We start from the raw sequence: 25,072 nt of genomic DNA on the forward strand, positions 1-25,072 counted from the left end.
TCCAAGCTTCAGTGCAGCTTCAAAACGATACCAGACAAGGAATAAGGGTCTTATCTTGACATTCCAGGATTATTACATTACATTCCAGGTCAAAGTTTGAACTAAATTGTCATATACAATAGTATATAACAATTAGTTCAAACTTTGACCTGTGGAGGGCAGTAATACACTTAGCAGTGTCTACACTGCCAAAATTCTAATAGAGAAGAAGAAGAGAGCTAGTTCAAGATGCATCTATGGTTAAAACGTATATAATTTTAAATTTTTTTTTTTAGAAAATGACTGATCGTTTTGTTAGATAAGACTCCAATTCCTCGTCTGGTGTCATTTAAAGCCCTTTGAAGCTGCACTGAAACTGTAATTTTGACCTTCAACCGTTCCATTGAAGTCCACTATAAAGAGAATAATCCTGGAATGTTTTCATCAAAAAACTTAATTTCTTTTCGACTGAAGAAAGAAGGACATGGACATCTTGGATGACATGGGGGTGAGTAAATTATTTGGAAATTTTTATTTGAAAGTGGACTGATCCTTTAATGTATTTGGTCTTGGCCAAATAGATTCGCTATGCTGCTGCTGCTGCTGCAGATTATAGCTGTTGTTGTAGATTATTGCTGCTGCTGCAGAGCAAGTACAGGAACTTGCTAATGCCAATGCATACACCGATACGCTGCCGCGAGAAAGACATACTGCTGCTGCACAAATAGCATATATCAGTAACCCATAGCATATCTATACAGGTGGAGCTGGGGAAGGTGGAGGGTTTTAGAGGAACTCTGAAGCATGCTGCAAACTTGTATCCAGCCATTTAAATGTGTGAGCAACAAGCTCATTGGCTGCAGATGTGACATGGACCAATCAGCTTGTGCCAGCAGTTAACGCTGTAATTATCATCAGCTTGCATTAAGACCCATCAGCCTGTGCCATCTAAAGCTTCATGACAGAAATATGTATTTAATACTATGTATGTACTAACATGAACTAACAATTACCAATACATCTATTACAGTATATATTCATCTTTGTTAATGTTAGTTATAAAAATCCAGCTGTTCATTGTTTGTTCATGTTAGTTCACGGTGCATTAACTAATGTTAATGATACAACATTTGATTTTAATAATGTACTAGTAAATGTTGAAATTAACATTAAGATGAATAAATGCTGTAGAAGTATTGTTCATTGTTAGTTTATGTTAACTAAAGTAGGTATTGTAAAGTGTTACTGATTTTTTTATGTTTATGTAAGCATGTCTCTTATTCTCACCAAGGCTGCATTTATTTAATGGAAAATACAGTAAAAAAAAAAGTAATATTGTGAAATATTGCAATATAAAATAACTTTTCTATTTTAATATATTTTCAATTGACCACTAATGCAACACTGTTACTTTCTGGAGGATGATGGCATTAAAGGTACAATTTGTGATATTTTTTCCCGCTAGAGGTCGCTAGAAGCCTATTCAAAACAAAGGCGTAGAAGACGCCAAGTTTTAGAGCGGAAATTTGGGACATGTGGTCTCCATCTCGGTGCAAAATAATAGGGATTGGAGTCTGGAAGAACTCATGTTCGTGGATGCGATTATTAACGTTACTGTAGTATGAAGCAGAGCAAGACCGAGTGTTGCGGGAGCTGAACGAGGAGCTGGAGCGATTGATCAACACACGCCTCACGAGCAGCGGGACTTTTATTATGACACAGTCATCGGCGTCGCTTCCGCTTTTCCGGTCATGAGTTTACGGGAGCTGTCCTTGTCGACAGAACCAGCGGCAGATGGTAAACAGTAATTATGTTCCATAAATAAGTAACACAATCCACCATAAAACGTGCAAGAAGTAAATAAGGAACTGCTTGAAGCAAGCTAGTGGTTTTCTGGACGCTAGACTCTACTTCCGCATTTGTCCACGGCACTGTTGTCATGTGGTTTCTACGTCAGTAAAGGCGGTAACAAAGGTAACTGACGTCATTGACAGGCGACTGCACTGCCCCGTGTCACTGTTTAGAATGGGAATTTTCTCATGATTTACAAGTAGTTGAAAACATTAGAGATATTGTTTGTAATCAGCTGGACAAAATATATAACACTAGCCTAGTGGTTTTTGGATATTTTACTGCAAAAATTTTACATATTGTACCTTTAAGGAAATTACTTTTTGTTTAGTTTAATGAATAATAGCCTACTATGAAAGTGATATTGAGGAGTGACAAAGGTTGACTATAAATTAACTATTAGTAAAAAGTATGCATATTTCTTTAAAATATTTCCATTAGAGATAAAATTGAAGAAACATATAGGCATGTCAACATCTGCTCAAAGCAACATATTGAAATTCACTTCATTGTGATAGCAATACATCATATGATTTCCATCTATATACATTGTGGGTTTTGTTTTATCCAGTATGAAGACATACAGTTCCCTCCACTAATATTGGCACCCTTGGTAAATATGAGCAAAGGCAGCTGTGAAAATAAACCTGCATTTATCCTTTTGATCTTTCATTAAAAAAAAAATCACAATTCTAACCTTTCATTTAAGTAAAACAATTGAAAATGGGGTGAAAAGCTCATGATGAGATAAATGTTTTTCTCTTGTTCACGTTGGCCACAATTATTGGCACCCAATCATTGCAACGTCCTTTTCCCAAGATAACAGCTCTGAGTCTTCACCTAAAATGCCTGATGAGTTTGGAGAACACCTGACAAGAGATCAGAGACCATTCCTTCATACAGTATCTCTCCAGATCCTTCAGATTCCCAGCTCCATGTTGGCACTTCTTCCCTTCAGTTCACTCCACTCATTTTCTTTAGGGTTCAGGTCAGAGGACTGAGATGACCATTGCAGAAGCTTCATTTTGTGCTCAGTGACACATTTTTGTGTTGATTTTGATGTTTGTTTTGGATCATTGTCCTGATGAAAGATCCAACCACGGCCCATTATAAGATTTCTAGCAGGAGCGGTCAGGTTTTGATTTTTTATCTGTTGGTATTTGATAGAATCTATGATACCATATATCTGAACAAGATGTCCAAGACCTCCAGCAGAAAAATTAAAGATCCAGCAGTATATTTAACCGTGGGCATGGGGTACTTTTTATCCATGTGTGCACCAAACCCATCTGGTGGGTTTGCTGCCAAAAAGCTCTTTTTTTTTGTTTCATCTGATCATAGAAGCTGGTCCTGTTTGAAGTTCCAGTCTTGTCTGACAACTGAATATGCTGGAGATTGTTTCTGGATGAGAACAAGCTTCAAGTTTACCTTATATATATATAGCACATTTAAAACAGCCACAAGACTGAAAAGCACCAAAGTGCTTCACAAGAGAAACAGCATCATATCTACGAGAGACTGGTGATCATAAACCACAAGGGAACCACAGTTTGAGAACCAAACATGCAGCCAGACTGCAGAGGATACAGCAGAGGATTTTTCTTGAAACCCTCCCGAACAACTTGATGTAGTGGTGATGTAGGTGCTGTTTGATCTTTTTTTTTTTTTTTTTTTAGGCTTTCTGAGACTCAAGACTCAACTAATCTCTGTAATTCTCCTGCTGTGATCCTCGGAGAGTCTTTGGCCACTCAAACTTTCCTCCTCACCGCGCATTAGGGCGATTTAAATACATGTCCTCTTACATGCAGATTTGTAACATCTTTAGTTGTTTGGAACTTCTTAATTATTGCCCTGATAGTGGAAGTGGGGATTTTCAATGCTTTAGTTTTTTCTTACAGCCACTTTATATTTTGTGAAGCTCAACAATCTTTTGCTGCACATCAGAACTGTATTCTTTGGTTTTACCCATTGTGATGAATGATTAAGGGAATTTGGCCTTTGTGTTTACAATTTATACTCCTGTGGAACAGGAAGTTATGGCTGGACAATTTCATGATCATGCTAGTGTGCTAAAAAATTGTAAATCACAGCCGCCTTTGCTCATATTTACCAAGGGTTCCAATATTTGTGGAGGGCACTGTAGGCTATATGATGAGTAACCTGAATACAGGAATGAGCACTTTGTCGTGAATAAAGAGTCCCTGCACCTGCTTCTCCATCAGTCATATTCACAGTAGAGCTCAGTGCCTGATTCATTAAGTTCTTCACGGCCGAGTGCGTGGAGTTAAACATGCTCTGACACATGCATCAAACCTCCTAATGTAGGCTGATGTGTCGGACATGGACTATTTCAGTACAGATCCAATTTCCACCAAGGAAACAAGGCTCATAAAATGAGCTAATTGTGGCTTTCCTCAATGGCAAATTAGGATGTTGTCATTTTGTTTTCATTCCAGTTCACATCTGTGGCTTTGAACTAAGGATGCATGAAGGAGGAAGGCAACATGTCCGTGGACCAGTGTACATTTTCGAATGTATTACAGTTTTCCAATCTTTAACAAAGATGGTTTTTGATATGTCACTGACACAGACTTTTCTTGACAAGACTCAGACTCTATCTGTGATGTCATTCTAGTTCATAAGTGCCGATATCACTAAATCATAATCTTATAATATAGCAGCTTCTTTGTCTAGATTAAAAATTATCTCAAGAGATGCTTTGCAAACAGTATCGAAGAAGTTTCTGTATGCTGCACTTCTTGGCTCTTCCCCTTCACTATCCTTTGAAACTCATGTATAAATAATAATAATAATAATAATAAATATATTTAAGTCAATTAACTAACTAACTAACTAACTAACTAACTAAATTTTATATATATATATATATATATATATATATATATATATATATATATATAGTTAGTTAAATAAAGTCTTTGTGTGTGTGTGTGTGTTTATGTATATAATATATATATATATATATATATATATATATATATATATATATATATATATATATATATATATATATATATATAAATAACACACACACACACACACAAAGACTTTATTTTTTACTATGTACAGATTTAATCATACCAGACAGACGTTTAATCTTAAACTATGAAAACCAAACCATTCTAAAAATATGAATTAGCCTATTATAAGTTTATATGATGATCTAAACAAAATGTTAAACAAAAAGCCTTAAATATATTATTATTATTTTTTTTCAAGCATTACTGTCTTGCATTTGTGGCATCATTTCCATCAACAATTTTACCACAAAACATTTTTCAAAAGTTAGTGTACATTGTTTATTGTTTGTTCATGTTAGTTCAAAGTGCATTACCTAATGTTAACAAACGCAAATTTTGATTTTAATAAAGTAAATGTTGAAATTAACTAAGATTAAAAAATGTTGTAGAATTGTAGTATTGTTCATTCTTAGTTAATATTAACTAATGTAACCTTATTATAATGTGTTACCTTATTATTATTATTATTATTATCTGCAAGACATAAAATTCTAACCATGATATTTTCTTCCGAAAAAAAAAAAAAAAAAATAAATAATGTCATTTCCATCACTGTCATTAACATAATTGTTATGAATCCATATGTATCAGTATCCATTGATATTGTTAGTGGACAAATGCAATAAACTAGTGAAGTGTGAAAAGTGTTTTATAGAAAAGTCAACGGAACCACAAGTTGAAGAAACTACAGCATATGGTGAAATTCAGATACACTGAGTCACTTTTTGACAGTCATCTCAGTTTACCTGAACTGACCATATATATACTCTCTCAGTGGGTGAAAAATCCTGTCTTGGTCTACCCAGTAAGTGCATATGAAAGTATAAAAAGGATTTTCCGCCACCTGGAGTACATTTTGCCTATGGTCATACATCGTATCTGCCACTTTATCTCTCAGTGTAGTGGATTAACCTGCTGGCTAACACCAATCCTCACCTTCAGGTTTGACACGAGAGTTCCCAGAGGAGCGCTCTTGCAGACTGCTCGTCTAATTGGAGGATATGAAGGTCTCGCTCTTTCTCTTGTCAGTGCTATCTAAGTGGATTCACACTAAAGCAGAGAAATCCATCTCTGACAGTCTGTTAGTATGAGACACACTCATCGCCTTGGATATCTGAAGTTTCTAATGAGAGCCGTCCACTGCAGCAGCAGTCTGAAACGGAGGCATTATTCATGCAATCAGGAGAGACCCCGCCGAGCTTGTGTAATAGGATTAAGGCTGACATGGCTGTAGTTTTTTAGGGCTTAGGGCAGGTGTTGATAAGCTCAGGAGTAATAACCACCTGCAGCTGTTCAACTCATTATAGTGTACTACTGATGTGTGCTGTAATGAGACTGATATTGGCCATTAGAAGAGTTGGTGTGGGTGTTAAATGTATCACAACCTAGATTCCTTATGAATGCGAAAAAGGGGTAGATGGTGATTTTCCATGTTTTTATGTTGAGTTATTGAGCTCTCACCATTAAACAATGATTTAAAACCAGGATTTTATTATCATTCAACACTACACCTCAAAGACCTCAAAGCCTGGCATCCAAACATACTATTCTTGAAACAAAAATGTCAGGTGTTTTACATTTTATTTCTAAGTACAGTTTCAGCTGTAGAAATACGTGACACACAAAAAGAATAACAGAAGTGCTATTTAGATAAAGCCCAGCAGAACTGAACACCAGCAGGAGTATTAAAATCTCATAAACCTCATAAATGAATGCAGATCAAGTAAAGCATTAATAATGCACATAATTAAGTCATATACTGTATGTATTTTAACATTCCTATTAGCACTCAATTACTTGTACATAATAATAAATATATCAAACAAATCTGAACCATGAGATAATATAAAGCAGATGACAAAACAGGGATTGCACAATATGGAAGGGTTTTGTTACAAAATCTTGTTTAATTTCCACATTTTACATTAGTTTTCATGTTTAAACAACTTAAGATTTAAACATTTTTCATACAGTTTCAGTTTACCATACATTTTGTAACATTGCTTTCATTTCCCTGTTTTCTACTCCTTCTACAGGTGTTAACTATAATTACTAATGCAGTTTTATGAGCTGATATTTATATGAGAGACTGCATTCTAAGAAAGGTCAGAAGGTCACTGTGTTAATATGAACTTTTCCGTTTTAATTTTTCACAGGTGTTACCCATATATACATACAAGTAACACTGTAAAAAAGAACTGTTGGTTTAACTTAAAAAAGTAAGTTACCTGGTTGCCTTAAAATTTTGAGTTCATTGAAATTAAACATTTGAGTTAATACAATGAATGCGATTGGTTTAATTAACAGAAACTCAAAATATAATGTAATCTGAACCACATTAATTATCTAAGGTGATAAGTGACAGTTACAGGACCTTAGATTTAGAAGTACTTTCCGCTTTTTAAATATATGCAAATTTTAATCTAAAATACTAATTTTGAATGAAAAAAAGTTCATGGATCCACAACTATCCACATGTAAAATAATTTATATACCATAAAAATATACTGTAATTTTAACGTCACTGTATTCGCTTATCGTAGCTAACCTTTTTTAGAGTTGCACCCAAGGGAGCTGGATGACCCTATGCGATCCAGCCTTCCCCCAAAACACCCAGAAAGGCTTTTGCTCCGGGTTGACATGAGAAGATCAATAAGACGATTTCTCTGTGTCTCAAATCCATCTGGGGAGTTGGTGTCCTCCGCTGGAGGTGCTTCTTCCTCTCTGTCTCTGTCCCAGAATGTGGAAGCGGGGCTCTGCTCCAGCACGGTTTTGCTGTCTTCATAATCTACGGCTCTCTCGGAAGCTTCTTCTTCGGTCAGGGCCTCCTCAAACTGCTGCAACAAGCTCTGGTAGAGCAGCAAAGTGTAAAATGAATTGAGTAATAGCCTTTTCGTTGAAATCTGTATAACTTTAGTATTCTTTGCATGCTTAAACTGATAATATACACTCTTAAAAAATAAAGGTCCCAAAAGGTGATTTTTGCAGTGATGCCAAATAACCATTTTGGGTTCCTCAAAGAACCTTTGAGTCTACAGTTCTTGGTAGCACTTTATTTCGATGGTCCACTTCAGACATTTTACTAACTATAACTGCATGTCAACTAAATCTCATTAGAGTATTAGTAGATGGTCTTCTTAATATCTGCTAACACTTTATTTTGATGCTCCCCAACAGACATTCTACTGACTATGAGTAACTTTGCAACTACATGTCAACTTAATCTACCAACCCGAACCTACTATAACAGTCTATAACAGTCTATTAATACGCTAATGAGAGTTATCTGACATGTAGTTAGAATGTCTAAAAAGGGGACAATTTAAATAGAGAACATTCTTAGAACATTTTAATAATCTAAAGAAGCTTTTTTTACTTTAAAGAACTTTTTGTGAAACGGAAAGGTTCCATGGGTGTTAAAGGTTCTTCTTGGAACCATAGATACCATTAAAGAGTTTCTTGCCTCACAATAAATCTCATTCAATTCAAGGCCTTGATAGGTAAACAGATCCAACATATTTTAACAGCAAGTACTCTTGATTTTTAAGAAAAGGGATTCAAAGCAGAAATACCTTCAGCTTGGCCATGTTGGTGGAAGAACTGTGTCTGCTCAACGTATGCGCTTGTACATCCATCTGGTGCCAAACCAGGACCAGTAGTCCTGTAAGAATTAGTCCTCTGATCATCTCTGGGTTCCTCTGGATGTTGTTTCTTTCCCTCTGAACTGGCCGTCTGCCTGCTTCACTGTTATATATGGACAGTTGACTGTCAGTCGCTCATCCTTTGTAAACTGTGTGAAGTGCATTCCGACACCTCATCTCTGATAACGCTCCTGGACTAGATTTCCTTTTAAGTGGCTGTTTGGTGCAGTGTGAGGTGCCTTGCTGGAGAACTCCTGATCCGTGGTGGGTCCGGTAACTCAGACACAAACAGTGACCTCAGGCATCATCGGGAATGCATCCGCTACACGAGTGTCTCACATGGTTCCGGCATCACCTCAGAACTGATACAAAAGACAACTAAGTATACCATAGGGGGTTAAAGCAGATGATGGTCTATATATAGCCCAATGATGTTGACTGAAAAGATGACTTTATGGAAAAACAGTAGGGGTGAGTGGGGCATGACCTAACGTGGGGCTAACTGTAACTCACATGGTTTAAAAGTTTCCACACATGCCAGCATGACAAAACTTAGTATATTTACTAGTTGCCATATCAACACTATATACAGAACAAAATGCGCCAAAATTCATTTGACCTTATCAAAAGTAAATTTTTCTCTGAAATTAATTTTTCATTTCAATTTTTAGTGTTTATATAAAACTAGACACATCTAATATTAGTTTAATTTCCAATCTGGCAGTTTAGATAGTTATTTAATGCTTATCTAACCAGCAGAAGACACTAGTATGGTTTAAATCCCAGTTGTGCAGGTGGGGCATGTTGTAACACTGCTTTGTTTTATGATGTTAGAAAGAGGTGAATAAAGACTGAAGGTCAATGTTCAGAAATTATTAATTATTTTTATTATGTTTTGAACTATGCTGCATAGCTGTGTTTTGTAGTGTTTGTTGTCAAACTTAAAAATTATTTTATTTTTAATTATTAAAAGGTGCCAATATTATATACTTTTACAAAAATATTTGTAAATTTTTACAAAATATATTTTTTTCTTATATATTTTTTTGATTATATCAGGTAACATTTTAAGCTGTCATATGGTCACATTTCACTTCCATTCCTTTGGAGCATATACAAAAAAATGTATACACTGTATTAATGAAACAAAACCACATAATTGTACTAGACATGTGTGAAATTAATGTGGGGGAAAAAATAAAAAAGACAGAAAGTGTTAGGTTGTGCCCTGCTTTCCTCTAAATAAAAATGCACCAGAACTTTTACCCCTGTGCATGTTTGTGTGAACTAAACTAAACTGGTTAATAGACACATTTTAATACAGATGACAATCTAAAACCTAGAGTGATAGTTTTTTCAGTGCCATACAGGTAATCTGAAATGTTTCAGAATAATGGTTATGAGATCATATGGAGTGGCAGATAAAGGAAACAGAGACTGTTCAATACCCTGAAATATATAATATAATATAATATAATATAATAATATAATATAATATAATATAATATAATATAATATAATATAATATAATATAATATAATATAATATAATATAATATATACAGTGTAAAAAGAATTGTTGGTTTAACTTTAAAAAGTAAGTTACCTGGTTGCCTTAAAATTTTGAGTTCACTGAAATTAAAGATTTTGAGTTGATGAAGGCGATTATATTATCTGAAACACATTAATTATCTAAGTTGATTTGACAAAAGAAAAAAAATTTGATAAATTTTACAGTGTAAATACTATCTAAAGTAAAACAAGCCATCTTCCATAATGTATCTGTATTTGAAATTTAAAACAATTATGAAACGCAAACAATTCAGGAAAAAAAAAAAAAAATGCAATGTAGAAAATATCAAACTGTTTTGGCCACCAGAAATTGTAATTAATGATTTGCTATATATAAAACATGACAACTTGCCCCGACCCGGCATTTTAGTTCAGTTAATTGGATCAATTAAATCATTCAGTTTTCCCATGTTTATTAACAACTTTAGCTGCAAGACTATTGTTCTAATTTTCTCTGCCAAACCTTGTGACAACATAGGCCTAACTTATAGTCATAGTCAGGATTGTGACCTTGAGTTCCCTTGAGTAATGTGAAGTGATGTTGCTCTCCGTGGTGCTGAAACAGGTTGCATTGATAATGATGCCCTGAGGATGGACTCCGGACAGTTTGATCACTGGAACCATGTTGTTGTCATCAGGCAAAAAGTGCAAGAACATTATCATTTATCCTTTTTATATTTATAACTATAGTACTTATAAACATTTTCCTGTACAGTCACCTTGAGTTTGGGAAAGGCACTTTATAAAACATTTATTATTATAATTACAGCCTATTAAAGGAAGCAGACCAGAGTTCATTATAACCTCATCACATATGATTTAAAACTTGAAAAAAAAAAAAAGAGAGAATAAAAGATAAAAGGCATGTGTAAACATTTATTGTATATTAAAGAGGACATGTACAACTGATTTAACTGACAATTAAATTAAAGATGCATATAAATATATAACTCCACTATTTAAATAATTTAATAAATATCTAAATAAATATAGTTAAGAACAATTGTTGGAGTCTGTCGCAGATAATAACATTAAACAATATTTTGTCGGGTAACCTAAAAATGTGCTTCAAATGGTAACATTTTTTTTTTTCAAGTCAACATCATTATTTAGTATGACTGAATCAACCTGAATACATTAGGTTACACCAACAAAAGTCATTGTAAGGTCAGATCAAGTAAAATAACAATTGCACAGTTTCAATGTTTACAGTGTAGAAGTTTCTGATCATTAAGACTTCTTAGGACCTGAAAAGAGAGAGAGAAAAATAGAGAAATGTGTAAATTAGTAAACCACAGGTAAGTACGTCAAATTGACTCAATATATTAAGGGGTTGAGAAAAAGCAGCTCTTTCATTTTTATTATAAAGTACGCTATATTCCTATTAACTTTAGCTGTACTCTATAGAAATGACGTCGTTACCTGACCGCCTGACAGTGTTACATCCCAGAGACGACATGGAACCGATTCTGTCCAGTTTGCTCCCGAAACACCCGGAGTATCGCTTGGAGTCCTGTCGGACTGTCCTCAAGTCCCGAGCAGACAGATAGTCTCTCATGTCAGTCTTAGGATGAGGTTCAACGAGGGTTTCTTCAAGATTTGCCGCCTCTTCTTTTACTTTCGACAGTATCCGGTCTTGAGAAGAAGCAGGAATGGGCTCTTCAAGTCGCTGTAGAAGAAGCTGAAAGGGCCGCACGTGGCTCATTATTCATTGCCCTATTGTGCGAGCATTAATAAGCAAGTTTTTCCCCTCTCATTTTGGTCTTACCTTTAAGACATCGATGTCCTCCGTGTTTTGCAGCGGGAATGCGCCCGTGAGGTGAACGCTGAAGAGTAAGAGAAGGCCGACTAGAGAAATGTCAAGCGATTTCATGTTTCCTGATCTTTTTGCTGTTCTTCTGTCTTCTCTGTGTCGTTGTCTGTATACACTCAGTAGAGCCTCAAGCTCTTTTATACCTAAAAGTTTGACACAGTAATTTGAAGAATGGCTGCTGCATTCCGACACCTCAGTCTGATAACGGCCGCTGTCGGAAATGAGTCCTTTAAAGCTTATAGACGAGTCCAAATGTGCCACACCATTGACGGAAACTCTTTAATGATTACATGATACTCTCTTCCCTGAAATCATTTACATCAAGTGTCTTGCATGGCACTATAAAGCAAGTTACAGTACATGAAGTTTTTATGATAACACTTTATTTAACTTAATTAATATGTCATTAACAAACACTGTTCGCCTATGCTACAATGAGCAGTTAATGTAGATCCTTAATCCTTTAACTACAATACATTAGAAGTGAAAATACATTAAAAGTTGCAGCTAATACATTGTGAACAATAAGCAACTTTACACTCAAATCAATACGATTTCAATCAAAATTTTGTGATATGCTCGCGCTCCATGCACCGAGGGTTAGGTATAAGGATGAAGCTTATCGTACGATTATGTATGAATCAAATCGTATGATTTCATAAGAAATTGCCAGTTCGTAAAATAGTTTTCTCACGAGATCGCACTGTAAAAAAAATCCCAGTAAAATTTACGGTAAAAAACCGGCAGCTGTGGTTGCCAGAACTTTACCGTAAAAAATACAGTATCAACGTAAAAAAAATCTGTTAAATTTACAGTAAAATAACGTATTTCATTAACTGATATAATGTTAATTTACCAACCTAATGAAGTACTAATATCTGTTTAGTACCTTTATAATACACTGACAGTCACCAAACACAGTTGTGATAAGAGTCACATAAGTTCATCACAAGCAGATTTTCCACAGGCTGAGAAGGACAACACTAACATATAGAAGGTGCACACAGTGTCATTCACACACACACTAAACACCATCATGGTAACATTGATGAAATTTTAAAAATGCAATAAACATTATTTTTTAACAACATTAGATGTAACAAAAACTAAGAAAAAACAGAGTTATTTCAACGAAAATATATCAAATGTGAAGTGTCACGCAGGGAACTGTGGGAATGTCAATTTAAGTTTTTTCACTGTAAATTTTGCAATGAATTATTTTTTACTTCCAAAAACTGTGTATTTAACGCTGTTTTACCATAAAATTACATTAAATGTACCGTTAGATCTATTGCAGTTTTTCACCGCAGCATTTTTACAGTCTTTTACAGTTAAAATCACAGTCATTTTTTACAGTGCGGGTTAACGTTTTAAATTACTTTTTTTGGTCCCACTTTATATTAGGTGGCCTTAACAACTATGTTAGATCAAAAATAAGTACAATTTCAATTAGTGTGTTCATATTGTATTGCAAAACACTTTTGCTGCTATTACGGGTAAGGCTAGGGCCAGGTTTATGGGTAGGTTTAAGGTTGGGTTAAGGTGTAAGGGATGGGTCAACAGTGTATTTGTAAATGTAATTACATAAATTAATTACATGTAATAATATACAGATAGTTTTAAAATATAAGTACAATGTAAAACCATGTATGTGTGTACACAATAAGTGCATTGTATCAAAGATTAATTTAAATGTAAGTAGGATTGTAGTTAAAGGATTAGTTCACTTTCAAATGAAAATTACCCCAAGCTTTACTCAACCTTAAGCCATCCTACTGTCACAGTTCTGTTATGTTTAGCTTAGTTTCATGGACTTCTAGTTTTGTTTTCATGTCACATGTCTCCCTTTGTTCTGTTTTCCCGCCAATTCATTACAGGTGCTCATCATTAGTTCCCTCATTGACCTTGTATTTAAGTTCCTGCCTTTTCACCCTTTGGTTGTCCGGTATTGTTTGTGTGAACCTGTTTTGTAAGCACACTGTTACGTTTTTGGAGTACCTTTAAGTCCTGTAAATAAACCCTGTTGGATTTCTTTATTCGTCTTCGTCTTCCTGGGAGCGTATGTAACAGAATACCGGACCAAAACAGTGATTATGGACATTGCGTCTATAAATGTTGCCCCAATGTGGGACAACATAATGTTGAGTGGAGCAACGATTTTTATTTTTCAGAATGGCCGAAACCTGGAGGAATACATAGAGGAGTTTCTCAACACTTGCCACCTTGCCAGCTGCGACGACGTCTGCTTGATGGAGGGTTTCCGGTGTGGACTGGACGACAACATTTGCTTCGTCATGCCCCATGGAGATCCGTGCTGGACCCTAAAGGACTACATCCGTTCAGCACTGTGGGTGAATGGATCCACATTCACAGTGGACGAAGCGGATGTTGACAGTAATATCAATGTCCAGTCCTACCCAGCAGACGTTACGCAGCCCGACCCAGAGCCCAACCCGTCCCCACCCCAATCGACGGACTGTACGCCAGAGCCCCCCGCAGACTGTATGCTTCTGCCTGCCGTGATAGGTGAGCCAGTACCTCAGGAAAGGAGGAAAAAGCACACCATCAACCCGGAGCCGAAGCTTATCAAAGTGTCTGATCAGGGGTGTGAGCCGACGTCATGTTCCGGTACCTGGGGAATACTCGTGGAATATGAGGGCATGAATATGAGTTCCACCCACTCTCCCGCCACTGAGAGAGAGCACCGGCTGGACTTATTGGACAATTTTCGCGAGTGTGGTGAGAGTCAGTTTATGTTTCCCTTGATCCACCCCGTATGTATCTCATCATCATCAGTTTTGTTAACCCCACCCAGCCTCCCTCTCTCTCCACCTCTTGAAACAGCTATCAGAACTGCTTTGTTTTTTGTTGGGTTTTGTTCTGTTCTCCCATCTGTCCCTCTGTCTTCAGCCTCACCTACCACCCAGTCGTCAGTGTTCCCTATCAGTCCCGCTGCATCTCCATCACCTCCTCTCAGTGGCGTGGACACTCAGCGGACCTGCCAGGAACTACTTCCTCATGGGTGTGTTGAACCCTTGGCTCCGCCTACAGCCTCTGACCGTGCTGGTCCACCTCAACCGGTTGTCCTGACTCCTACACCGACGCTCCTTCCACACTCGTTTCCGGCAGTGACCATCAGCCATTCGGCTTCACGGGGTTCCCTCGGATCGTCGGCTCTACCCAGGTCAGACCTCGCTACACCTCCGCCTCGGACTTACGGTCCATCAGTTGCCCTCTGGACCTCCACCCCTTTGGCTCCGGCAAGCTCCACCTTCCCTGAGGCATCACCTCCGCCCTCGGTCACCCCAGTTCAACCTCTGGCTTCCGGATCCCTACCGTCTCCTCGGAGGGGCGTCGCTTTGGCTCCGTCATGGCCACCCTGGGTTTCAGCATCCCATCACTCCCTCGGCTTTCCGGCTACGTCGTGGGCTTGCCAAACTAAGGTGAAAGTTCCGTCGATCGCCACCAGGATGTCTATGGCCATGTTGACACAGTGGCTTTTCCCTCCATCTACTCCACCGTGGGCTGTCATTCTGGTCGGGCTCTGGGTCTGCACCATCTGGGCTCTCTACACTTCTCCTCCATGGCTGTTGCCTCCATCTACTCCTCCATGGTTTATGTCATCTGCCTCAACCTTCTCTCTGTCTGCTCCTCTCTCCAGCCCTGATCCTTCTCCTCGCCCCCCTGCCAAGCCCCCACCATCACTCCCTCTACTCCTCTGTTATGGCGCAAGGACGCGCCTTTCCGAGAGGGGGCGTAATGTCACAGTTCTTTTATGTTTAGCTTAGTTTCATGGACTTCTACTTTTGTTTTCATGTCACATGTCTTCATTGGTTCTGTTTTCCCGCCACCTTTTAGTTGTCATAGTAATTCACTGATTCATCACAGGTGCTCATCATTAGTTCCCTCATTAACCTTGTATTTAAGTTCCTGCCTTTTCACCCTTTGGTTGTCCGTTATTGTTTGTGTGAACCTGTTTTGTAAGCACACTGTTACGTTTTTGGAGTACCTTTAAGTCCTGTAAATAAACCCTGTTGGATTTCTTTATTCGTCTTCGTCTTCCTGGGAGCGTATGTAACACCTACACTGTAACAATAAATAAAATGTACTTAATTTTTCTTTCCCAAGTTTTTGCATGCATGTTTAAGTAAATTTCAAATTAAGTAACTCTACTTAACTAAGATAAGTAAAATTAACAAAGGAAAAAAAGTAAATTTAACTTGGCCAGTAAAAGGTTGATGGAATGGTTTAGCTCCCCAGTACCTGAGCGAGCTCTTAATGCATTATAGTCCTTCACGTCTATTGTGGTCTCAGAATTCAGGCCAGCTGATAATACCTAGAATATTAAAATCAACCGCAGGCGGTAGATCCTTCTCCAATTTGGCACCTAAACTCTGGAACAATCTTCCTAGCATTGTTCGGGAAGCAGACACTCTGTCAGTTTAAATCTAGACTAAAAACGCATCTCTTTAACCTGGCATACACAACACATTATCAATTTATATTTTCAAATCTGTTAAAGGATTATTAGGCTGCATAAATTAGGTGAGCCAGAACCGGGAACACTTCCTATAACACCAGATGTACTCGTTACAGCAGAAGAAGAATGGCGCCTTGACACGACCACAACGCAGCCCTGAAGTATCAGCAGAGGTTGAGTCAACACGATCATCCACTGTGAAGGCCTCATCGACATGACAACCAGTGGCACAGCTCCTCAACAACCGTCCATATCGGCGTGATGAATACAATCCTCAACTGGATGGAACTGAAATAAATACTTTGAATGTTGCGAACCTATCGGACTTATGATAGCAACCTGAATCGTAACAAAGCACTGTTCGCCAGAGGAGAACTGGCCCCCCGACTAAGCCTGGTTTCTCCCAAGATTTTTTTTCTACATTTTAACACCTATTTGCAACCTGATGTCACCTGTTGGAGTTTGGGTTCCTTGCCGCTGTCGCCTTTGGCTTGCTTAGTTGGGGACACTTGACATTTCATATTCAACAGTGCTTTGATCTGCCTGCATTGTCACTATTCTTTAAGAGCTGCTGTGCAGCCAAAATAATGTACCAGTTATCAATGTAAAGCTGCTTTGACACAATCTACATTGTAAAAAGTGCTATATAAATAAAGGTGACTTGACTTGACTGAATGTGTACATTTTACTCAAACAATATAACACTGAATTAAACCATGCTTTGAAAGTGTGTGCTTTACTTAAAAACATCTAATTAAATAAAACCACAAAAGCAATGATAAAACAGTGTGAAAACAGCTGGAAAACAGCGAAAAATCAAACTTATTAATTATTCAAGGCCCAGTGCATAATGGGAACACCAGTATCAGAAAAGTTGAGTAGTTTTACTTAATTTTGTTGTGTTGATTTATGCTTTAATTTCTACAAGCTTAAATTGAGTACTAATAATTCTTGCCTGAACTAACTTTTTCATGTAAAAATTACATTTGTTTTTTGATGTAGTTTTTACTTCACCATAAAATCATTTTTTACAGTGTAGGTGTGTATGAGTTTCTTCTTTCTGATGCACACAGTCAGAGAAATATTAATAAATATCCTGACGCATCCGAGCTTTATAATCGCAGTAAGCGTTATCAAATGAGTATGAGCTGAAGAAAGTGCTTCCATCCACATCCATCCATCATAAACGCATTCCACATGGCTCCGGGGGGTTAATAAAGGCCTCCTGAAGCAAAACAATTCGTTTGTGTAAAAAAAAAAATCTATATTTAACAAGTTATGAAGTAAAATATATATAGCTTCCACCAGACTGCCTTCCTTATTCAAGTTACGAAGAAAATGTAAAATGGCTTCGCGTCAATTAAACTTTTTTCGTAAGTTGAATAGGGAACGCGTAGGATGTAGCATATTCTTTTTGAACTGCAAGAGTTTTACACTTTCTTCGTAAGGCAATCTGGCGGAAGCTAGATATTTTACTTCATAACTTGTCAAATATGTATATATATATATATATATATATATATATATATATATATATATATATATATATATATATATTACACAAACACATCACTTTGCTTCAGAAGGCCTTTATTAACCCTCCAGAGCCTTAAGGATTATGTTTATGATGGATGGAGACACTTTCTTCAGCTCATACTCTTTTGGTAATCCTTACTGCTTAGATTATAAAGCTTGGATGCGTCAGGATATTTATTAATATTTCTCCGACTGTGTTCATCAGAAAGAAGAAAGTCATATACACCTAGGATGGCTTGGGGGTGAGTAAAGCTTGGGGTCATTTTCATTTGAAAGTGAACTAATCCTTTAAGGCCACCTAATATAAAGTGGAACCCTTTTTTATTTATTTATTTATTTATTTTATTTTTTTAATAATTATTTTTAGATACCTGCACATTTGGACCAGCTATTGCTATGTGGAAGTATTGTCTACTAGAAAGATCTCATTAAGACTGTGGGATTTCAGATAGGGGAGGAAAGCATATCTTAAATAATGTTTATAAAAGACAGCTGGGTGTAATTTGTTTTATACAGTAACAAGCAATAAAAGCCATCATGAAGTCAGTAGTAAAATATATGTTGGTCAGACGTGTTTGTATAAGTATACAGTAATGGCTTAGTGAGGAATTTACTATGTGTAGGCTAATGTAGCGATATGCAAAGGCATATATTTGACAATGAAACTGAAACACCTGGTGTTAGACCTCAATAATTTATTAGTATGGTGTAAGGCCTCCTTTTGCGGCCAAAACAGCATTTGCTCGTCTTGGGAATGACAGATACAAGTCCTTCACAGTGGCCAGAGGGATTTTGAGACATTCCTCTTCAATGGAACAGTGGCCAGGTCACATAATGATAGTGGAGGAAAACGTTTTCTGACTTGCTCCACCAAAATACCACAAAGTGGCTCAAAAATATTTTGATGTGGTGACTGTGCAGGTCATGTTCTTCAAACCATTCTGTCACATAACCAATACACACAGTTTTGCTGTGTGTATTTGTGCATTATCATGCTGATACATGGCATCCCATTCAGGGTACAATGTTTAAACCATTAGGTGCACATGGTCCTCCAGAATGGCTCAGAGTAGCATGATTTTGCAGCCCAAACCATCAGTGATCCACCCCTGTGCTTCACTCTGTACTCATCAGAGAACAGTACATGGTTCACATTGTCCATAGCCCAAGATGTGCAATGTTGACACCATTGAAATCGACATTTGGAATTGGCACGAGTGGCCAAAGGTTTGGCTATAGCAGCCTGACCATGAATATTGAGTCTGTGGAGCTCCCAACGAAACAGGAAAATCGAGGTGCGCATTTAATTCTGCAGTGAGTTGGGCAGCTGTGATTTTATGTTTTTTGGATACCATCTGGGTAAGTACCTGGACATCCCTCTCAGCCAGCTTCCCTTGCATTGACAGTTACTCCTGTTGGATGCGGTTCATCCTAAGCGGTGGTATGCTGACATTACCCTGGATGCCATGGCTCTCTATACACCAGAAAGACTTGCTGTCCTGGTCACAGATGAGCCATCGAGATGCTCACATTTGTCCTCTTTTGAACTCTGATATGTTTGTGTGGATTGTAATATTTTATTTACAGCTGTGCTATTGCTCTGCTAATTCAGTCTTCACACTCTGATGGAATCTGATGGAATGTAAAATTAGTGAAGAATTGCCAACAGGCCGCGCACATATAGGCGTGAAACCTCCAACAATAGTCAATGTTTCAGTTTCATCATCCAACCCCTGTATGCCTACAATATATTTAATATCAATGCTGATTTAAAAGTCTCAGCCTTCACTTCCAAATGTTTCATTTTATTTGAAGTTTATAACAAATAAAGGAAAACAGATTGATAGAAACATGGTTAGGTTTATGAATGAATGCTTGCATTACCAATCACCAATTTTTACCAGTTATAGAAGTTGCTTCTCTCAGGGAAACATTTCAGTTATTTTGTGCTCAAATCGTCTGTTTTAAGTTTTCAGCTTGTTCTGTGGTCTGTTTATCATTAAGTTTTCCATTGTGGAGTTTCACAACAGTTACTTAAAAACAGCCTATATATGCTTCAACACTTAAAATATAATAAGAATTATTATAATAAGGTCAAGTTTCATTACAAAAGTAGATCAAATTTAATAAAGTCTTTGTATTTTAGTCAGTAGCAGATTATGTATTAGCTAGTCTCATTTACTTTTTTCTGCATATAGCTAAAATTTTGTCTCTCTGGGTACGTTTTTTGGTCATGCCTAAATTATTACTAGATATTTATTTATTTGATTTTGTCAATAAATGATCCAAGTGATCACAATAAAGTAGACTAGTTCTAGCATACACTGTAAAAAGGTTTATCATGTAACCTAAATGTTTTAGTCATGCAACAGCTAAATAAAACAGATTTCTTTGTCAAAAATCGATGTCAAAAAACGAAGCAACTAAGACATGAACATACGCAGTAGCCTAATTTACATTCTAAGCTCATTGTCAAATTTACTGTGTAGTTTTAGACCACATTGACACACATCTTATGCAAAATATTTATTTTGCAGCAATATACATTATCTTTAACACGAGTGGATTTAGAGAGGACATAAATAACAAAATAAAAATAAATAAATAAATAAATAAACAGATGCAACAGTACAAAGCAGCAGTCATGGAATCTTCAAATACAAACTATTTACATGTCTAAATCTTTAATAAATAATGACCAACACATACAGCATCACTTGAACACAAATCTACAGTAAACTTGCAGTCAGCACTTTTTTTTCCTTTCTTTTTTTTTTTTATCGAATATGTGCCCAAGTGTGTCAAGTGAAGTCCCAACCTGCAAGAAGTGACATGACATGAAGTAATAAGACATGACTTATTTTATTTCTAATACGCGTTTGAACAATTCCCCATGTTTAAATCTCGTCAAGATGACCTAACGTCTCCTAACATACCTTTACTCAACACCCGAGCCCGCTAAAAGACCCGATTCTTTCGAGTCTGACCCCAAAGCAGCTCCTCAGTCCGCCTTTCTTGAATCGACTCCACGAGCGCTTGGATGTGGACAGTAAGTCACCTAGGAGACGCTCGAACGCTCCGTCTTTTCCCGCCAGCGCCGAGTTGCGCGCGTCTGATTCCCACAGTTGCTCCGCTCGCTCGTCCAATGCGCTCTTCTCCGCTCTCGCATCTTTCTGCTCCAACACCGACTCATCTGACTCCACAAACGGCGTGTTGACTTCTTCATCTAACAACTGCTTAAGACTCTGCCATTAAAAGTAAATGATTAGCGAGGGTCTAATAAATGTTCAATAAAAGACTAGTGAGCTAAGACTGAAAGACTCACCTGTAAACTGGAAACTGGTTTGGCACCGACCAAGTTTAAAAGTAGAAGTGAAGACACGCAGAAAATAGAGATGTTGGCGATCATTGTTGTTGAAGTATTCTGGAGAGCAGCACTCGCAGCGGTATCTGTGCGCAGCTCTGTTTACTCTTCGCTCGTACCCAAGCACCGTGTCCAGGTGGGCTCTTTTATTTCGCTGATTTCGTCACGGTCACCCAGGGAAATCCAGCAGACCCTACGGGGAGGGCTCTTCATTTTTATCAAGATCCCACCTCGTTGACCGATCATTAAATGGTGACGTGCAGGAGCCTCCTTCAAATTGACAATGCATTGTATGTCAAGTGCAGAGCATCATCTCGTGTCTTGTCACACTCCATAGGCGCACTTGCCCATCTCATCCCATTGTTTCCATACAGAAAGCTCTACGCAGATCAGTCTTTTTATCCAATACTTTGTGCGTTTACTTCAAGGCTTACACAAATTGGCAAGAAATAAGTAATGGCATTTTACCTGTATAGAAGCTGCCATGTGTTTGGTCTTGATATTTTCATTTGCAATTGCCTATTTATGTTCTTAAAATTAGACAAGCAAAAAAATCACTGAACTGGCTATAGCTAACCGCATTCTGACTTTACGAACACAACATGCAAAGATGAGTCTGTTTCATGACAGCTGAAAAACACTGCCTTAGCAGAGAGTAAATGAAGGCTTTGAAGGCAGCATAGATGTATCCTTCATTTACCCGTATAACATTCCACAGTCCTGTTTGTGTTGTTTTGTGGTGCTGAAATTTTAAAATTTTAAGTTTAAAATGTAATTTTTTAAATAAACTTATGATTTAATTCCGTCAACGGCGATATGCTCGTTCACAAGATAGTCGAGTGCTGGTGGAAAGGTGACCTCTGATCTGATGCATGATGTACAGGACGTATGACGTTAGGGAAAAAAAGCTTAAAGGGTTAGTTCACCCAAAAATGAAAATAATGTCATTATTATTACTCACCGTCACGCCGTTCTACACCCGTAAGACCTTCGTTAATCTTCGGAACACAAATTAAGATATTTTTGTTGAAATCCGATGGCTCCGTGAGGCCTGCACAGGGAGCAATGACATTACCTCTCTCAAGATTATGTACTAAAAACATATTTAAATCAGTTCATGTGAGTACAGTGGTTCAATATTAATATTATAAAGCGACGAGAATATTTTTGGTGCACCAACAAAACAAAATAACGACTTATATAGTGATGGCCGATTTCAAAACACTGCTTCAGGAAGCTTCGGAGCATAATGAATCAGCATATCGAATCATGTTTCGGATCGCGTGTCAAACCGCCAAGCTGCTGAAATCACGTGACTTTGGCGCTCCGAACAACTGATTCGACATGCTGATTCATTATGCTCCGAAGCTAAATGAAGCAGTGTTTTGAAATTGGCCATCACTAAATAAGTCGTTATTTTGTTTTTTTTGGCGATCTAAATATGTTTTTAGTACATTAATGGATCTTGAGAGAGGAAACGTCATTGCTAGCTATGCAGGCCTCACGGAGCCATCGGATTTTAACTAAAAGATCTTAATTTCTGTTCCGAAGATTAACGAAGGTCTTACGGGTGTGGTCTAACGACATGAGGGTGAGTAATAAATGACAGAATTTTCATTTTTGGGTGAAATGACAATTGACAAGCACAGAAGCTCAGAGGATCGAGCAAAACGCCAGTCACGAATTAGAAGTCTAAAACGAGAAGTTTTAAAGAAAAATGTCAGAGGATTTCGATGTAAGAGGAGCTATGTACTAAGTCAGATCAGAGGTCACCCTTTTGCCAAAACTCGTTGTACGACTGTTGCCGGAAGCCATTGATTATAGTTTATACAGCTTTAAATATGGATATTTTTCTTACAAAACCCCATCGCATCACTTCGGAAGGCATTTATTAACCCACTGGAGCCATATGGATATCTTTTATGATGGATGGATGTGCCTTTTGGAGCTTCAAAAACTCGGGCACTATTAAAGGGATAGTTCACCTAAAAATGAAAACTATTCCATGATTTACTCATCTTCAAGCCATCCTAGATGTATGTGACTATCTTCTTTCAGATGAACACAATCAGAGATATATGTAAAAATATCCTTAGTCCTCCAAAGTTGGTTAAAGGGATAGTTCACCCAAAAATGAAAATTTGATGTTTATCTGCTTACCCCCAGGGCATCCAAGATGAAGATTACTTTTTTTCTTCAGTCGAACGCAAATTATGATTTTTAACTGCAACCGCTGCCGTCTGTCAGTCAAATAATAGCAGTGATTGGGAACTTGAACAATAAGAGTCAAAAAAACTTCCATAGACAAATCCAAATTAAACCCTGCGGCTCGTGACGACACATTGATGTCCTAAGACACGAAATGATTGGTTTGTGCGAGAAACCGAACAGTATTTATATCATTTTTTACCTCTAATACACCACTATGTCCAACTTCGTTCAGCTTCCGGCTCTGACAACGGAAGTGATGTCTCGCGCTCATTGAAGTATATGGGCGAGACATCACTTCCGTCATCAGAACGCGTTTTTTGATCTCACTAACAGGAAGCTGAATGAAGTTGGACATAGTGGTGTATTAGAGGTAAAAATGATATAAATAATGTTCGGTTTCTCGCACAAACCGATCGTTTCGTGTCTTAGGACATTAATGTGTCGTCACGAGCTGCAGGTTTTAATTTTGATTTGTCTAAGCAAGTTTTATTTACTGTTATAGTTGAAGTTCCCATCTACTTCTATTATTTGACTGACAGACGGCAGCGGTTGCAGTTAAAAATCATAATTTGCGTTCGACTGAAGAAAAAAAGTCACCTACATCTTGGATGCACTGGGGGTAAGCAGATAAACATCAAATTTTCATTTTTGGGTGAACTATCCCTTTAAGAATGGTACCCCAAATTCTGAAGACAAAAAAAAAAAAAAAAAGGTATCCATCCATAAAGAAATTAATCCATATGACTCCAGGGGGTTAAAAAAGGCCTATATAAACCTAGGATGCCTTGAGGGTGAGTAAATCATGGAAAAATTATCATGTTTGGGTGAACTATCCCTCTAAATGTCATTACAAAGCTGGGAAGACCCAGGACATTATTTAAAGTAACTAAGCTGTTCAGCTGAAAAAAAAAAAAAAGAAAGTCATATACACTATAGGATGGATTGAGGGAAAGCAAATTATGGGATAATTTTCATTTTTTGGGTGAACTGTTCCTTTAATAAAAAAAAAAAAAAGTGCTGCCTTCAGTTTTGAATAGCCTTTTTATGTCAATTTAGTTTCCAGGTTTTCAGGCAGGCAGTGTGTGGTTAACTCTCAGTCTGGGAAAGGTTTCTCAAAAGAGGTCCCTTGCATAGCAAGCAGTAGGATTTTGATGTAGTGGTTATGCAAAAGGTCAGAAGTTTCTATACACATAAAGATGACTGTAGAAATATGTTTTCAAAAAGCTTCAAACATTACAAAGAACCACACGATAGAAGTCTTCAGATGATTTTTCCGATACGGCTGGCTGACTTTGTGACCACCTGTATTTGGTAGATGTTTGAAACACAAACGAAATGAAATATTTGTAATAAACATAACTGCAATCACAAAAACATACAATACACAATAGAAAGCAATGAAATACATAATTTTTCAATCAATGCTAAAATACGTTCTCCCATTCCTTGTAGAGACAACTTCAAGTAAGCCTTTTGGAGGTTTATTTTTCCTCAAAAAGTGTAAACAATGTGACTTTGTGGTGCTATCAAAACATTGCACTGTGTGTTTGGGCCTGGCATAGCAACATTGTCTCAGCCAATGGTG

The 25,072-nt window shown here is 37.3% G+C and overlaps 3 protein-coding genes across 3 annotated transcripts; all 3 read right to left on the reverse strand.

Moving 5' to 3' along the window:
* Positions 1–6,340: 6,340 nt before the first annotated feature.
* Positions 6,341–8,627, reverse strand: nppa (natriuretic peptide A). The gene is made up of 2 exons (XM_067394022.1): positions 8,444–8,627; positions 6,341–7,720 (listed from the first exon to the last, which is right to left on the reverse strand). Exons 1-2 carry the CDS (start codon positions 8,555–8,557, stop codon positions 7,415–7,417), a joined length of 420 nt encoding a protein of 139 aa, XP_067250123.1. The 5' UTR covers positions 8,558–8,627; the 3' UTR covers positions 6,341–7,414.
* Positions 8,628–10,945: 2,318 nt separating this feature from the next.
* Positions 10,946–12,014, reverse strand: nppb (natriuretic peptide B). The gene is made up of 3 exons (XM_067394024.1): positions 11,852–12,014; positions 11,506–11,764; positions 10,946–11,330 (listed from the first exon to the last, which is right to left on the reverse strand). Exons 1-3 carry the CDS (start codon positions 11,954–11,956, stop codon positions 11,314–11,316), a joined length of 381 nt encoding a protein of 126 aa, XP_067250125.1. The 5' UTR covers positions 11,957–12,014; the 3' UTR covers positions 10,946–11,313.
* An 8,411-nt stretch (positions 12,015–20,425) lies between these two features.
* nppal (natriuretic peptide A-like) lies at positions 20,426–21,424 on the reverse strand. Its single transcript, XM_067394025.1, has 2 exons — positions 21,238–21,424; positions 20,426–21,157 (listed from the first exon to the last, which is right to left on the reverse strand). Exons 1-2 carry the CDS (start codon positions 21,319–21,321, stop codon positions 20,855–20,857), a joined length of 387 nt encoding a protein of 128 aa, XP_067250126.1. The 5' UTR covers positions 21,322–21,424; the 3' UTR covers positions 20,426–20,854.
* Positions 21,425–25,072: the final 3,648 nt, after the last annotated feature.

The sequence above is a fragment of the Chanodichthys erythropterus genome, chromosome 9 (assembly GCF_024489055.1).
Source record: "Chanodichthys erythropterus isolate Z2021 chromosome 9, ASM2448905v1, whole genome shotgun sequence".
NCBI classification, from domain to species: Eukaryota; Metazoa; Chordata; class Actinopteri; order Cypriniformes; family Xenocyprididae; genus Chanodichthys; species Chanodichthys erythropterus.

Bases quoted from the DNA above. Each gene is read 5' to 3' on its own strand.
- nppal (XM_067394025.1), bottom strand. From the start codon at position 21,321: ATGATCGCCAACATCTCTATTTTCTGCGTGTCTTCACTTCTACTTTTA. The intron at 21,158-21,237 runs GTGAGTCTTTCA...TTTTAATGGCAG, and splicing joins AACCAGTTTCCAGTTTACAG to AGTCTTAAGCAGTTGTTAGA.
- nppb (XM_067394024.1), bottom strand. From the start codon at position 11,956: ATGAAATCGCTTGACATTTCTCTAGTCGGCCTTCTCTTACTCTTCAGC. The intron at 11,765-11,851 runs GTAAGACCAAAA...CGGCCCTTTCAG, and splicing joins AGGACATCGATGTCTTAAAG to CTTCTTCTACAGCGACTTGA.
- nppa (XM_067394022.1), bottom strand. From the start codon at position 8,557: ATGATCAGAGGACTAATTCTTACAGGACTACTGGTCCTGGTTTGGCAC. The intron at 7,721-8,443 runs GTATTTCTGCTT...CTGCTCTACCAG, and splicing joins CCAACATGGCCAAGCTGAAG to AGCTTGTTGCAGCAGTTTGA.